Here is a 17,888-nt window from a genome sequence, read left to right on the forward strand (position 1 = left end):
TAGAATAGCTTTTTGGCATGACACTCCTTACACTCGAGGGCAAAATGGGTCTAGAGCAGTCAAAATAAAAATTATCCCTGAATTCCTTAATATTTCAAACTTATTAAATTTAAATTTAGTTTTTAAAAGCTTTTATCATGCTTGCTGTGTTCTAAGGGCTTTACAGATATTAATTCACTTAATCATTGTCCCAATTATATGAGGTGGGAATTACTATTAACTCTATTTTACAGACTAGAGGCCTGGTGCACGAATTCGTGCATGGGTGGGGTCTGGCCAGCCCACCCCGATTGGGGCTGATTGGCCGGGCCAGCCAGGGGGAGGGGCCTCAGGCAGTTGGCTGGCCAGCCCTGCCCCTGATTGGGGTGGGGGTGGGGGTTGACTGGGGGTGGGGCCAGCTGGGAGAAGGGGCGGTGGGAAGTTGGCCAGCTGGCCCCGCCTCCTGGTTGAGGGGAAAATTTGCACATTAGGCTTTCTTATATAGGATTAGGAAACCAAGGCACACACTGCTAATAAGTGTTGGAGGTCAAATCTGAACCTAAGCAATCTAGCTCCACTATGCATACTTGTTATCACTGCGTGTACTGCTTCTCTTATACAATTATTAAGGGGCTTTAAATTATACATTTGTAACTCTATGGTCTAAATTACTGTCACACATGTATTGTGGATCCCTTACTTCCATACTGGTATCTGAAGTAATAAAAAAAAAAAGTTTATTTATTAAGTTATAGACATCAAATATTTTCAGCTTGCAAACTCTACCAAATACATGGTACATTACTTCTGTCCCAGGAAAGGAATCCAGCATCTATTCCAACTGTATTCAGAAAGAGCTCTTTTCTAACCCTTCCTTTCTGGGATATCTGCACTGTACAATGGAGTTTGCCTGACATTTTAGTTGGGCTCATATCCTTACCCTAATATATATCAGAAGAAAACATTCTGGGGGCTACAGCGGGTGACGAAGGGATGAAAGGAGATGGGACTTTCATAGATGCTCATAATTTGATTTTCTAATATCCCTTTTCTGCGGGGACAGCAGGTGGTCTGTCATGTTGGGGAAGAGGACAACTTTCAGTTATCATGGAAGCCGGCTACTATCCAGAAGCTATTAGCATAGAGACTGATATGCTGACTTCAACCTAGAACATGGGAAAACGTACCCAGTCATGGTCATGGTGTGAGGTATCTCCCCAACACTAGGGCCCAATCTGGGGGCAAGGCTTTAGACTATTTCTGCCCTGTGAGCTTGCAGAGAAGTAATTTCAATTCAGCGTAAAGAGTTAACCCAGACTTAAAAAAAAAAGTGTCCCTGATAGCACACTTAAGCTACAGGGAAAAGTGCTGGCACATGTGGGGAAATGAACAATGCAGGCGGGGCTGAGATGAAGAGGCAATAACAAGCCAAAATGATAGGCTTTGTTTGAACATTTTCTTGAGTAGTCACTGAAGTGCTGTAAGCTAGTAGAGAAGATTTATTTACCTTTTAGAAAGATTGCTAAAGAAGGCAGTGTGGAGAATTTAGGGATAAAAGGTGGAGAGGAGGTACAACAGGCAAAAGATGACAGTGCCCTGAATTAGTAGTGGGAATAGAGAATTATTTAAACCAGTGGTTCTCAACCTTCTGGCCCTCTAAATACAGTTCCTCATGTTGTGTCACAACCATAAAATTATTTTCGTTGCGGAGAACCAAGATGGCAGCATAAGGTATAGACCTGTGCATGCTGCCTCCCACAACAATGTTGAAATTACCAACTATAAGACAAAACAGCTATCATCCAGAACCATGGGAAAGCTGGCCCAGTGGAAATTCTACAACTGGAAGGAAAGAAAGAAGCGCATTGAGACTGAGTAGGAGGTGCAAAGGCGCCAAGAACATAAGTACAGAATCGCGCGCCAGGCGGGCTGCAACTGGATGCACGTTTTTTTTCCAATTGGAAGGGGATACAAGCTCTCAAATCCACTGAACTTGTTTGGGGTGGGATTCTGAGGTCCCAGACCCCTACAGGGAGAGGCGGGACTGCCTTGCAGTGGGTCAGAGAGCAAGGTGGCTTTCTCGCAGAGCTGCTCGCTGGCACTCGGGACGTGGAGTCTCGGAGACGCCATTGCTGTTTGCTCCACCCTGGCGATTCTCTAAGACCCCGCCCTACTCAATTTACATCCCCGCCCAAGCTGTGCCAGTGGCACAAAAGGAACCACCTGCGCTTTTGCAGCTTAACCCAACAAACTGCAGATTTCAACTCCTCGCATCCATAAGGGACACACTCAAGAAGCAGAATCAGGTTCAGAGGAAGCAGGAGCCAGACCCGGCTGGGCTGGCGACATGGAACCGCTGTACCAGCAATCGCACAAGCAGGTCCACCAGATCCAGTCTCGCATGGGATGCTGGGAGACGGCAGACAAGCAGTCTGTGCACTTAGTAGAAAACGAAATCCAAGCAAGCATACCAGATATTCAGCCAGCTAGAACACCTGGAGATTTTGTCCAGCAAGGAGCCGCCCAACAAAAGACAGAATGCCAAACTTCGAGTTGACCAGTTAAAGTATGATGTCCAGCACCTGCAGACTGCTCTCAGAAACTTCCAGCATCGGCGATACGCAAGGGAGCAGCAGGAGAGACAGAGAGGAGCTTCTGTCTCACACCTTCACCCCCAACGTGGGTTGCGGCGCCCCCTACGAGGCTGTATGAGGCTGCGATGGCCCCTGCGAGGCTGTGACACACCCTGAGAGGCTGTGTGAGGCTGCGACGGCCCTTGGGAAGCCAGCGGAACTGCGCGGGCCGCCCAGACGGCTTCATCTACGGCCCTCGAACCAGCTCGCAGCCCCACGCACAACTATCGCCTGAAGGGAGAAAGGGCGGGAGCAGCTGTAGTGTTGCCTTCTCCTCACTTCTAATAGCGAAATCCTCATTTTAAACATAAGAGGATACATTATTTTATAAAAGTCGTTACGTGGCTCCATACCCTTTCTGAGTAGAGCATGAACAAGTCGTGAGAGACCTTTCCGAACACAGGGACACGTTGTGGATGGAAATAGCTACATTTTCCATGTGTATGACCTTTGACCTGGCGACAAAAAGAGTACACCTATGGATGAGGACAGTGGGGTGTAAGGGCATGGGGTGGGGTGGGAATTGGGTGGAGGGGAGCTATGGGGGGAAAAAGGGGGAACAACTATAATAATCTCAACAATAAAGATTTATTTAGAATGTAAAAAAAATAAACTTCTTTAGAAAGCAGAAAAAAATTATTTTCATTGCTACTTCATAACTGTAATGTTGCTACTGTTATGAATTGTAATGTAAATAACTGATATGCAGGATGGTCTTAGGCGACTCCTGTGAAAGGGTCATTCGACCGCCAAAGGGGTCGCGACCCACAGGTTGAGAACCGCTGACCGGTCGAATCAATTAAGATTGAGTGAATCCTGGATGGCATGGTGGTAGAGCATCAACCTATGAACCAGGAGGTCATGGTTCAATTCCCAGTCAGGGCATGTGCCCAGGTTATGGGCTCGATCCCAAGTGTAGGTGTGCAGGAGGTAGCCGATCAGTGATTCTCTCTCATCATTGATGTTTCTATATATCCCTCTCCCTTCCACTGAAATCAATACAATTATAATTTTAAAAAAAGAAAAGATTGAGGGAAGTTTCTAGAATGATGCCCAAATTCTTCACTTAAGCAATGAGGGGACAGTGGTTTCATCGTATGAGATAAACCAGTGCATGAGAAAGAATAGCTTTGAAGCTGAAGATGACCTGTAGTCATGTGACTAAAAGTTCAGGAGGAAAAACGGGCTTTAAGGACATGTTTGAGAGTCATTCAAATGAAGCGGGTAATTTATTCTTCAGAGAAGGTATGAAGTTGAAAGAAGAGGGCCTAAGACAGTCTCTAAGTCAACACTAACATTACTAACACAATCAGAGAGATAGGTGTCTGAAAATAAGAGCAGAAGAAATGGTGTGAAAGAGACTAAGTCAGGCATAACAGAAGGGGAAAACCAGACCTCTTCCTCCTCTCCCACAGCACAGTCCTTAAAATGACAGAAAGGACACATTGAATAAACTCATAACAAAGTTGAAAAACAAAAAGGTATGGCAATCAACGAACTAAAATTTATGTGAAATTCCTGACCACGCTGATGAGACCATATTATCAAGACACAGGATACACATTGTATTTATGTAGCTGAACAACAACTTCAAAGTAAGCCCTCCTTCCATTTCAATAGGAAGAAAGGTAGGAAGAATGGGTTGATATGTAGTTAAGTTTGCTGTTTTAGAGTTAGGAAATGGAGTAAGAGGTCAGGACATCTACTTGGGGCATGAGATGGGTGGGGAGGTGAACAGGGCTTGATTTTTGAGGACAGACTATTTGACACGGTCTGCATGGAGGACAGAAGAGAAAGATGAGAGGAAGAGAATTACCAGGCAGCCCTGAATAGTTAGACAAAAATCACAAGTCAGAAATGGAGAATGGCTGGGATATATAGTAATACACAGGGATGGTTTCATCCAGCAGGGGCTCGAGTATATCATTCCAACCTTCAACCAGTAGCATAAGCCCCTTCAGTAAAAGGTCTTTAGAAAAAAAAATTGCCGAAACCGGTTTGGCTCAGTGGATAGAGCGTCGGCCTGCAGACTGAAAGGTCCCGGGTTTGATTCCGGTTAAGGGCATGTACCTTGGTTGCGGGCACATTCCCAGTGGGGAGTGTGCAGGAGGCAGCTGGTCGATGTTTCTCTCTCATCGATGTTTCTAACTATCTCTCTCCTTTCCTCTCTGTAAAAACTCAATAAAATAGATTTAAAAAAAAAAAAAATTGGCCCTAGCGGTTTGGTTCAGTGGATAGAGCGTCGGCCTGTGGACCAAAGGGTCCCGGATTCAATTCTGGTCAAGAGCATGTACCTTGGTTGCAGGCTTCTCATCAGGACCAAAGCCTGGTCGGGGCTCATGCAGGAGGTAACCAATCGATGTATTTCTCTCACATCGATGTTTCTCTCTTCTACTCTCCTTAAAAATCGATGAAAAAATATCCTTGGGTGAGGATTTAAAAATAATTGATTTGAGAGAGGGGGAAGGAGGGGACATCGGTTTGTTGTTCCATTTATTTATGCATTCACTGGTTGATTCTTGTACTAGTATGTGCACTGATCAGGGATCCAACCTGCAACCTTGGCGTATAGGGTCGATGTTCTAACTAACTTTGCTACTCAGCCAGGACTTAAAGGGTCTTAACTCTATGTTTCTATTTTAGTGTCAGTAACTTAAAGAGTTGATATAGAACAAGAGCCAGCAAACTGCAGTCTGTAAAAGAATGGTTTATATTTAAAAAATTTTTTTAAGTCAATAGGCCAGTTAGTGACACATGAAAATTATATGAGAACTAAAACGTCAATATTCATAAAGTTTTATTGCAAGCCAGCCATCTCCATTTATTTATACATTGTCTATGGATGCCTTCATGGTATTAATGGCAGAGTTGAATAGTTATGACAGAGATAATTTTGGCCCACATAGCCTTATTTACTATCTGGCTCTTTATAGACTCTTGGTAAAGAACAAAACTGTATTTGAAAGAAAAGGATAAAAAACAGTTGCTTGATATGGAAGGTGCAGCAGCTGTTGCCACTTTATAAAGATACATTTTAAAAAGGGGTGGGGAGCCCTAACCGGTTTGGTTCAGTGGATAAAGCGTCGGCTTGCGGACTTAAAGGTCCCAGGTTTGATTCCGGTCAAAGGCATGTACTTTGGTTGTGGGCACATCCCCAGTAGGAGGTGTGCAGGAGGCAGCTGATCGATGTTTCTCTCTCATCGCTGTTTCTAACTCTCTATCCCTCTCCCTTCCTCTCTGTAAAAAATCAATAAAATATATTAAAAAAAAATAAAAAGGGGTGGGGAAATATCTGCTATTTTAATAATATCAGGACATAATGCTAAAACTCGAAATCAAAACTTTAAACCCAGGATATAGTGATATAGCCTGTTTATCCTAGTAAATTACATTACTGGCGGGGCCTCTCTTGGACAATCACCAAAAACAAGTTAAGCAAAAATCTTCCAATTACATTTGTCTTCACTGAACTAACAAAATATCAAACCAGACAAACAAAGCCAGATGGGTCACTAAGACCTGTTATAAAATTCTACGAGGAAAAACTAAGAAGTCCCCTTCCTGACAATTCTAGGGAGGGCTGTAGCGGGTTCTCCACATCTATTAAGGGAGGCCAAAGAGTTCCTTTACCAGCATCAAACTCAGCTTTCTTATTTTATTTCCAAGAGACTCTTAAAAAGTGTTTCTCCTTATTTCATGTAAATTGTAGCATCCAACTAAACTGCAGTATTGTCTTGACAATCAAAAATTGTGACTTCTAGAAATAAACCAGGCTCAGTCTTCTACCTTCTAGGATGAATAAATTATTGAAGATGTTTTAAAACTTTTCATTTTAAAGTTGTACAGTCCACACAGATCATAACTGTCTTGTCCTTTGGCATGTATTGCCAACAAAGTACATCAACAGTTAATTTGATCAGAATTTATAAAAAATTTTGCATTAAGGCAAGTCCTACAGCTGTAAATAGTGGTACCAATCAATGTCAATATAAAATGGTACAGTTACCTACCTACAGTTTGAGAGTTATCAATTTTTTAAAGTTTTATTAAGTAAGCTGTTTTAATCTTTGTCTTGAATGGGATTTTTACATTCTTGGATAAAATAAATATACCTTCTGATAGAGGTATAATCTTTAGCTGGATTTTAGATTAAAGAGGGATTTTAATATTTTTAATCAGTGTTGTTAAGTAATGAAAAGATCAGAGATAGAAAAAAAGAGAAAATGATATGTGCAACAATAAAATGAAAAAAACAACAAAACAAACAACACACAGTAAAGTGAAATTCATTAATATTTTTCTTATAATTTCCCTTCCACATCTCCCTCTCATCTGGGTTAGAAATGCTCATGTGGATACCTGGTGTCTGTCCTAAAGGAAGATACATAATAAAGTTTCACCATTGTCAAATACACTGCTGAAAACAAAATAAATGAATACATTTTACAACAGTGCTATCTATCAAAGTAAACCAAAATTTCATAGTAATATGCAGATTATGTAGAAGTACTTAATCAAATGTTTTAATCGACACTAAAAACTGAACATTCTAAAAATTTTATGGACTATTTCAATATACAAATTGCTTCTTTCAGATTACTATCGAACTATGGATAAAGCCATATTTTGTGTTTTTGTGTTATTTAATAAAATTCTTTTCTACAAAACTGTTCTTTTAAGATAGTATATGTTATATTAATGTTGTAATAATCACAGAAGAAAACTGGATAAAAAGTTACAAACTTACCCCAATTATTTCCTTTATAAATAGTGGAATGTTTTTAAATACAAATATATACACTCATCCTGACTAATTTATAAGAGTCCTGCTTGTTACTATACCCTTCATTTGTTAGTCTTAGACAATCACTCTTCCAAGAAACATAAATGATTACCAGAGAGCAACTTCTAAATTATGTATGATATAAAACAATTTCAATTATGTTTGAAAAGATTATTACAATTCTAGGGCAATAATAAAAATGGCTTTTTGGGGTTTTTTTTGTTATTATTTTATTTCTTTTCTGGGCAATATACAAATGACACCTACAGGAGTAAATAATCTTAAATACTAAAACATACCTTGCCATGAGGATCAGCAAACATTCTTGTGAAAATTTCACATAGTCTTTTCAGTTCAACTCGACTGTCAAAATAATAAAGTGGCTAATTAATATCTTGCTATAGGAAGAAGTCATTTAAAATAACCTTACATATAATTGGGCTTAAAAAAAAAGCCCTCAAAACTGAGAAATTTGTAGGATTTACTTGTTAGAGCTAAATATAAATATATCAAATACAATAATAATTCTGTTGCAACTCACTTTATTTTAAAAGCTGAAAGTTATAAGAGAATAGAATTATACTTCATTAATGTAGCATGACAGGGAAAACGGTACAAATGTCATTCCCAGAATCTTATCCTTTTAAATGCCAACATGTTTTCTTAAATTCTGTCACTTGAGGGTTAAAATCTTTCTCAAGTATGCCTCCTCCCTTGCCATTTAAGATGATATGCTGAACCTAATATTACCCTAATTCTGATGGGACTGGGGACAATATTACAATGACTTATTGTAGTGACTCGTGAAATATGATATGCAAACATTAAACTATATTAGATATTATATAGAAAAATTTTCATTTTAAATTATATAGTGCTAATACTTCCTAAAATAAATACACAGCTAATAAAACCCTGGTATTAAGTCAGAAAGTAACCTTTTATTATCCACCACACTCAAACTTACAAATTATCTGAAACTAGGCTCTTAAAAGGGAAGACTATAGAGGTTTAAAACATTACACAGATGAAAGCTAAGAATTCAGGGGGAAAAGCAAGCAAAAGCTATCAGGAAAAAAAACAAAACTGAAAAAACAAAACAAAAACCCCCCCCCACAAACTAAAAACCTATATAAACTTCTCTCCTTAGAGAAATTCTTTCCAATTCCATTTCATATTACTCTTAAATTCATGTTACACAAACACTAAGAATATAGCTTAATTTTCAAGTGAACATTCTTTCCTCACACTGAAAGTTATCAGGAATGAATTTTAATAAACCAGTCAGCTTGAATATTCTGTGCATCTTATTTATTTTAATTTTAAAAATTAGTAACATTTTCATTTAACATCTATTTGTGAATAAAAAGTTGCCTTTTAAAATGTTTTTTGCCCTGGCCGGTGTGGCTTAGTTGATTGGGCATCAACGTGTGCACTGAAAGGTTCCTGGTTTGATTCCCAGTCAGGGAACATGCCCGGTTGCAGGCTCAACCTCTGGCAGGGGGCATGAGGGAGGCAGCCAACTGATGTTTCATTCTCACATCAATGTTTCTCTCTCTCACCTCTCTTCCTCTCTCTAAAACAGTGGTTCTCAACCTGTGGGTCGCGACCCCTTTGGGGGTTGAATGACGCTTTCACAGGGGTTGCCGAAGACCACTGGAAAACACATATATAATTACATATTGTTTACAGCAGCACAATTACAGTTATGAAGTAGCAATAAAAATAATTTTATGGTTGGGGGTCACCACAACATGAGGGGGGTCGTGGCATTAGAAAGGTTGAGAACCACTGCTCTAAAAATCAACTTTAAAAATCTTTTTAAAAAAGTTTCTTTAGTCCAGCCAATGTGGCTCAGTAGTTGTGTATTGCCCTATGAACCAGGAGGTCACGGTTCGATTCCAGGGAGAAGGAGAGAGATAGAAACATCAATGATAAGAGAGAATCATTGATTGGTTGCTGCCTGCACGCCCCCCACTGGGGATCGAGCCCACAAACTGGGCATGTGCCCTTGACCGGAATCGAACCTGGGACCATTGATTCTGCAGGCTGATGCTCTATCCACTGAGCCAAACTGGCTAAGGCATATTAGAAAAATTTTCATTTTAAATGAAAGTTAGGCTCAGTGGATAGAGTGTCAGCCTGCAGACTCAAAGGTCCCAGGTTCGATTCTGGTCAAGGGCATGTACCTTGGTTGCGGGCACATCCCCAGTGGGGAGTGTGCAGGAGGCAGCTGATAGATGTTTCTCTCTCATTGATGTTTCTAACTCTCTATCCCTCTCACTTCCTCTCTGTAAAACACACACACACACACAAAAAATATTTCTTTAAATAGAATAAGTGAATTTGAAAATTTCTTAGTATAATAGTACAGATTGTCCTAAAGGACTGAAGATTAGGAAAATATTTTAATACCACCTTCTAAATTCAGGACAAATCTGTTCCTATACCAGTATCTCTAAAGCAGTGGTTCTCAACCTTCCTAATGCCGTGACCCTTTAATACAGTTCCTCATGTTGTGGTGACCCCCAATTTCATTGTTAAAAATTGAACATAATTAAAGCATAGTGATTAATCACAAAAACAATATGTAATTATATATGTGTTTTCCGATGGTCTTAGGGCGACCCCTGTGAAAGGGTCGTTCGACCCTCAAATGGGTCGCGACCCACAGGTTGAGAACCGCTGCTCTAAAGTGTTATAGAAACCAAAGTCAAGTCAAAAAGTGCTAAATAGGACAACTATTTTAAGATAACACAACTCACCTCAGTGTTCTCTGATTTTTTAGTAGGTTCTGCAGACCCAGAAGGCCTTCTTTCCTTTCTGACCAGTTAGAACTAGCACACCTATTGAGGACTTCTGCCACATCTTCAGTCTGCCTCATATACGTAGGAATACTACCATTTCGAGAACTGTAGGAGCGCTCTGAACAAGCACTAGACGCATCGCTGTTGGCATCATCATCTGAATGCATTCCATATGACTCATATCTTCTTCGAGCAGGTTTTTTCTGTTATATACATAAAGATTCTTATTAGGGGTAGCTCAAAGAACACTGGTATTTCACAATTCCCACTGATACAAAAGGACTGGTTTTTGTTTTAAAATCAGTACAAAGCATGCTGCTAAATATTTTAATGATATAATGTCAATATTTAGTTTTTCTTCAAAAACCATGTTTTAGGATTTAGTAGAAGATGAAATATTCTTTAACCATGGGAAGTGGTAGAAGCAGAATAACACTCTATTGAAGTTCAGATATATAAGTGGGAAATGATAAAAAAAATGTGGGTTTTCCTTTTCTTTCTTCTTTTCTTGGAAAACCAAGGATTACCAAATCATAAATGAGCCGAAACTATACTGGAAATCTGAGTTGGTAAGAAGAAAATATTACTTTTTTAAAGGATGAGGATGGATTAGGAAATGGTCAATAAATTAAAAAAAAAACAACTCATGTAAAGTTCTATTTTTCTTATCTATATCTCTTTCTTCTACTCTTCTTTTACCTCCACTATCATTTCTCTTCCATTCCTTCTTCCCTTATACCCAACCCTCATGTTGTCTTGAAAAGTAAAATACAAAGAATGATGAGAACCTGTTTTGCTTACTATTATTTTTAGTAGGCAAAGCTCCTTGAGGGTCCTCTGTTTTCCCTACTGTGTCTATACCATCTATTTGAATAAATATGAGAAAGAATAGATTCCTTTACATGTTTATTATTTAATATATGTAACTGCTAATTATACCTTGCATATCAAAAGTGAAATGAGAGAGAAGATTGAGATTTCCTTAGGAAAATTAAAAGCAAATCTTTATGTAATCTAATATCTGAATATAGGCTGGTGAGAGATGAAGACATTTCTACAAAACAGATTAAGCACTATTATTTAAAATAGTTCCAGATGGCTATAAATTCTCCAAATTCTAAAATCTAAAAGAAATATAATTTGAATCAAATTAAAAAATTATATAATGATGTTTCCACCACTAAATGCTTCATATTAATTCAGAGATGCCAACTTAATTTAGAATAGCAGTAATGTGACATTTTCTGTGTCGAGCTCCAGGATCAGTTTTGTTAAAGATAATCAGTGTGAGTGACATCATCTACTTGTATGAAGTACTCAAGCTTAAAAGATGAGAACCCCAATATCTACCTATTCTTAATCATACATATAAAAAAAGACAGGATGTATGTGTAAAGATTTTATTACTTCTACTTGAAGTTTTTATAGAATACTATCATCTGTTAATGTGATAAAGAAAAAGTTACGGTATCATAAGAGTTCATAAAGTAGCAATGTCTATACCTTAGTCCGCATGTCTCCTAAGAGCTGAGAGCAGTAAATTTTTAAAGAGAAAAATTAAAAATAATGAAGAACATTTTGCTACACAGCACAATGAAGTAGGAATACATAATGCTCATAATCAGAAACATTAAACTTTTTAATATATAGATACATAAGAACAGCTTATTAGCAGGCTATATCTTTCATCTTACCAATATCTTTTAGTTCAAAAAAATATGTAAGCACAAAAATATTTCCTTAACCAGTTTTCCCAATTTAAGTCTTCTATTTGGATCCTTTTGTTATTTCCAAAGTTAACTTTATTCCTTTAATTTTTTCCAAGGTCCAAATTGGGTTTGGAATTCTTTTCCTAAAAACTGATAGTTATAACTGGAATACTATACTATGCAAATAATGGAAGTAGATAGAATCAATTTATTGGGATTTAGCTTTTAGCTCTGGTGGTTAAATATTCCCCATATAAGCCAAACACAAAATCTCAACATCTTAGTATTGTAAGTAATATTTCAAGAAAAACCTCATTCAATTCATAAAATTTATGTGAGCAGAATTTAACTGGTAAATCATCTATTTAAAAAGAAACTAGAAAATATGAATTGAAAAATCATAAATTTAAAACATCTTCTGATTTAGTATCATCAGAACAAGACGTGATCAATATAGCCAATGCCCAAGAGAACCAAGTTCCTACCTAGTTACATTAATTTATTTAAAAATAATCAAATGGCGGAGATAAAAGGAAAAATTAAGCACATATAGATTGTCAGAGCAGAATTACATATATTACCACATTTATTACATTACAATGATAACAAATATTTTTTAAAACTTGTTTTTAAAATTTTTTTGGCAAAACTATATTATATCAACACTGGTTAAGATTGAGGTATAGTTTTAAAAGGTACAATGTATTTTTTAATTTCAAAACAAAAATGAGGCCTTTTGTAAGTTTTGAGTATAAAACTGAGAAACTGCTTCTCAAACATGGGATTAATATAATTTGAAAAAGGAAGTGTCATACTGAATTGACTTGGAAAACTGGCAAAAGTCCATTATTTTCATTGTTTCAAATGACACTTTCTTCATAAGTTTATATGAGAAAAACAGCAGTGATATATGTACTGCAGTCTTATGAAAAAGTTTCATCTGTACATTATGTTTTTATTATTTATTAATTAAACATATTTTTATTTATCTCAGAGAGGAAGGGAGAGGGAAAGATAGAAACATCAATGATGAGAGAGAATCATTGATTGGCTACCTCCTGCATGCCCCACACTAGAGATTGAGCCCGCAACCCAGGCATATGCCCTTGACCGGAATCGAACCTGGGACCCGTCAGTCCTCAGGATGATGCTCTATCCACTGAGTCAAACTGGCTAGGGCTGTACATTATGTTTTTAAAGCTCACTTATATGTGTCAAGTATAAAGAGCCAGAAAGATATATTAACTAAAATATATCTTTAAGTTGTACTTTCTCTCAGCTCTGAAAATACAAATAAGTAAAAAACTAATCAAAATCCTACTCCAAACTAAAACAATCTCCAAATACTCAAGGTTGACTTAGCCTTGAAATTATATGCTCATAGTGTATATATTCTGTCTGCCCTAACTCTGTGTATTATATAGTGCATAAAACACATCACCAGATTAGACATCAGTATTTATATATATTTTTTTGATCTTATAATTTTAGTATTTATATTTTTGATATCCTATCAATTACTATTGGCCATCATTTAATTTCTGACCAAATAAAGATCAAGAATTAATTATACTGCTTTTAACACTGCTCACATTTGATCTTCCTAGATTCAATCCACAAGAATTTTCCCACCTTCCTTCTGACTCTGTGGACTGGCTTACTCATACATTAGTTTCATAATTAGAACATCTATAAAGATAAGAAAATAAAGAAAAGTACCAAGGCATCTGCTACTGCCTCCTCCACATCAGAACCTGTGTTCAGGACTCGCATGGCACTGACAGAAGCTGACAGTCGACTTGATTGGCTGATCCCATATCCTGGACCTAGTTCATCAGAAGAAAGAAAAAAGTTTTGAGAGAGTCATAAATGTAACAGTGTCAGGTTAGAAATTTTAATATCCTTAAGGGGGAAAAAAAAAAAAACCAATGGGGAAAGCATTTTAAAAGCAATACAATATTTTCTGGTACATATAGTTTTTGGTCAAAAAATGGTAAAGGCAATTAAAATTGCTGACAATCTGTAAAAACTAAATCTAAAGACCAGTGGTTACAATACATTCACAATCAGAAGGTGGAAGAAAGCATGGCTGGCCGACTAGGAGCTTACAAATCTGTAGCATTGTAATTAATCCAGCTTTTAGTCGGGCCAATCTCCTCCACATTGGTGAGACTAGAACAAATGTCAATCCTCAAACCAATAATGATTATTAAATTCACTGAAGCCACATGAGGACTTTACAAGAGAAAAAACCCTCTAATTATTATCTCTTCTCCTTCAAGACAGGCTGAATTCATTCTACAACGAAGACATATCATTTGATATTTGTTAAGTACCTACTAATAAGTGCCTGACATTCTGAGGTATGTGAAGACAAACCAGATGGGTTCTCCCCCTTAACTACTTTCTATACCATCATGCACAATTAAAACACTTCATCCACCATTTTGGTTTTTTTTTTTTAATGTACAAAGATGAGGTACATAACTGAGAACATAAAACAATTCTATATTTAAAATGACATAACTTAGATTATACAAAAGAAAAATGTCCATCTGCCAATGAAAAAAATGTTCAAATAAGGTTGCTAAAGGGGAAAAAATTACTTGGAGGAAAATAAAAATACCACAAATTATTTATTCTCCAACAAATTAAATTTAAACAAAAAACAAATTGATTTTAAAACATGAATATTATTCAATGGAAACTGAAAGGGACAAAAATCTGAAATGCACAGATGAGAGTGAAAATGTACTCATCCTTCACCTGAGGCCCCATACACATCGGGGGCGTAGAGGGCACCAGTAGATCTGGAATGGTGTCTGGAGGCTGGAATAACAGGACCATACAAACCTCATCTATTACCACAGAAACAAGGAATAGTGGCAGCACTACAGTCAGGCAAGGAGAGTTAGTTAACACTGGCATTACTTTTAAAAGTTAAGGGTCAGAATATTGCCAAACAGGGTAATTGAACATTAGCAATTGAACATCATCCTTGACACACAACAGATCTTACACCTAAGGGGACAGACAATCCCACAGGAGACAAAAAAAGTAAGTATTCAAATGGAAGGAAATGTCAAAAGTACAAGCATGAAACAAAAAAATGAACACTGTAGTTTTAAAAAAAAAACCACTATGGTAACTAGTAATCAATAATAATCCTATCTCCTCCAATCCTAAACCCAATGAAAGTTATTACTATTCTATTTTATAAATAGGTAAACTAAAGCATAGAGAGAGATTAATTAACCTGATCAAAGCCACACTTGTTTGTGATATACCTCAGTATCTCACTCTTTCAAGGATTAGTATCTCACACTTACCATCTTCACATTGTTCAAAAGATAATATACATCATTTATGTTAACATAAACATTTTCCATATAGTTCATAAACTGTAAGTTCTATATTCAGTAGATTATTTAAATATTAAAGCACATTTGAGCATCAAAGAAAGAACATTACAATTTTAATATTAAAAAACCCCGGAAATGTGTGAAATATCTCCATGCCCTTATGGCATGTTTCTCTAAATCTAAATTTACCATATTTAAAATTTTAGATCCTAAAATCCACAAGATCACCATAAAGTCAATATTTTTCATACATGTAGAAACAAATAAGTCAGGAAGAAATTCATTTTGATATCTAACAAAATAGATTACTTTTATTCTAAAAGTTACTCTTCTTCAGATACATTAATTAGAGCAGTTAAAATACTTTTGTTTCATAAATCACTCTTTCCTTTGCCACAGGAACTTAATGAATAAGAAAATGATAAAAAATTTTGAGGAAAGGATTACACAGAAATAATGCTGCACAAAATGCTTTATTAAACCTTGAAAGATGATTCATTTATTGTTAGTAAACATACTCATATATAGTTTTTTTAAATACATTTTTATTGATTTCAGAAAGGAAAGGAGAGGAAGAGAAGATAGAAGCATCAATGATGGGAGAGGATCATTAATTGGCTGCCTCCTACACACCCCTCACAGTGGATTGAACCCAAAACCCGGGCATGTGCCCTGACTGGGAATCGAACCAATGGTCTCTTGGTTCTTGGCTTTATGCTCAACCACTGAGCTACACTGGCTGGACATATATAGTTAGTTTTAATTTTACTCAATAGAAATAATTTCTATAATGGTGAGACAGAGTTGAATCAATATAGCAATGCCTAATGGATGAAAATCTCTGTAAAACTTCAAGTAATTAGTAGTTATCTGTTGGTGAAGATAACAGGGTAGGAGGCAGCACTCATGTGCTTGTCATAATTTAAGCCTTTCTTAGTTCTGGAAATAAATGGAAACTAAGGGTGCAAGTTCTGGGGAAGTTCAGCTTTGCTCAGCTCTGATTGATTTGTGATATTTTAGGGCCCTCACAGTGGCCATGTGCTACCACTGAATAAATGGCAAGCTATGGAATCCACCTGTTAAATGGCAATATTCAAGTTAGAGGCAACAAAAGAATTCACCAAATAAAATAAGGACAGCAGAATACAGGCAAATACAGCATAAAATGGGAACGGGGGATAACCTCACCTCTGGGAATGCTACTCTTAAACCCTGTGTAATAAACAGGGCTTATCTGATACCTTTACTATGCAGTATCTATCTATATATATAAAAGCCTACGTGACCATTATGACTGAACAACTGGTCGCTATGATGTGCACTGATCACCAGAGGGCAGACACTCAATGCAGGAGCTGCTCCCTGGAGGTCAGTGCACTCCCACAGCCAACCTCCCGCAACCCCTCCCCGCTGCCGGCCAACCTCCTGTGGCCCATCTCCCCCCGGCTGGCTGGCCAACCTCCCCTGGTCCCTCCCCCTGGCTTGCCAGTCTCCCAATAGGCCTCAATCACCAGCTTGGCCAAGGGACCCTACCTATGCATGAATTCGTGCACTGGGCCTCAAGTCTATAATAATAAAAGCATAATATGATAATTAGACCAGATGTCCTTTCAGATGACCTTCCGGATGAAGCCAGGGCTCCGAGGGAAGCCCAGGTGCCGGGTGCCTGCCGGTGGCCGGAGGGTAGCCTATGTCCCTGGTGCTATAGGGAAGCCGGTGCCGGCAGCTGGGGGAAGAAAGGCCTACACTTGCATGAATTTCATGCATCGGGCCTCTCGTATGTAAATAAAAGGCTATAAAAGTAAGTTCTTCTAAAACTATAGTACATAATTAGCAGACTTAATATCCTTAACGGAAACAGGATATTTCATTAGAATCAGGAAAACTGCTTCCTTTAATAAAATTTAAGTGACTTAAATTGTCAAATGGAAGCTTTGAGATGAATCTAGAAAATTAATAGCTAGACAACATATCTCTTAAAAATAGACATTAATAATGCCTATTTTGTTTTAGTTAGTTAGTTATTGTGTTAATCCTCACCTGAGGATATTTTTTCCATTGATTTTTAGAGAGAGAATAAGGGAGGGAGAAAGAGGACAGGATGGAGGGAATGAAAAGGCAGGGAGGGAAGGAAGGAGGGAGAGAGGTAGAGAGAGTAGAACATTGATGTGAGAGACACATCGATTGGTTGCCTCCTGCACGCACCCCATCTGGGGCTAGGGATTGAACCTGCAACCCAAGTACATGCCCTTGCCCACGAACTGAACCCACAACCCTCTGGTGTATGGGCCAATGTTCTAACCACTGAACAACACAGGGGCAGGGCAACAATGTTTGTTTAATTAATTAATTAATTAATTAATTAATTAATTGTTGGTTGTAAATTTCCTTTACTCTCTATTATACAGATTTTAAAAGTACAGACACACGTTTTTGTTTCTTCTTATCTTGTGTTTCCTAAGAATACTGCAGTATTATCATTATACAAATGCAGGTGTTAGACCATTAAAAAAATCTAAGATCCTAGAGCAGTGATGGCAAACCTTTTGAGCTCAGCGTGTCAGCATTTTGAAAAACCCTAACTTAACTCTGGTGCTGTGTCACATATAGAAATT

General features: G+C 37.6%; 1 protein-coding gene across 31 annotated transcripts in view; it reads right to left on the reverse strand.

The window, feature by feature from the left end:
* Positions 1–17,888, reverse strand: part of CLASP2 (cytoplasmic linker associated protein 2) — a 145,736-nt gene that overhangs the window by 36,916 nt on the left and 90,932 nt on the right. For 17 of the 31 annotated variants that reach the window (XM_059664189.1, XM_059664180.1, XM_059664194.1 and 14 more), the window contains 3 exons: positions 13,631–13,737; positions 10,161–10,405; positions 7,695–7,758 (listed from right to left, as the gene is read on the reverse strand). In XM_059664189.1, coding sequence (XP_059520172.1) covers positions 7,695–7,758; positions 10,161–10,405; positions 13,631–13,737 — 416 coding nt within the window. Of the gene's footprint in view, positions 1–7,694; positions 7,759–10,160; positions 10,406–11,705; positions 11,730–13,630; positions 13,738–14,677; positions 14,741–17,888 lie in introns of all 31 variants that reach the window. The other 14 variants (XM_059664174.1, XM_059664179.1, XM_059664178.1 and 11 more) reach the window with 3 other exon arrangements.

The sequence above is a fragment of the Myotis daubentonii genome, chromosome 14 (assembly GCF_963259705.1).
Source record: "Myotis daubentonii chromosome 14, mMyoDau2.1, whole genome shotgun sequence".
Classification (NCBI taxonomy): domain Eukaryota; kingdom Metazoa; phylum Chordata; class Mammalia; order Chiroptera; family Vespertilionidae; genus Myotis; species Myotis daubentonii.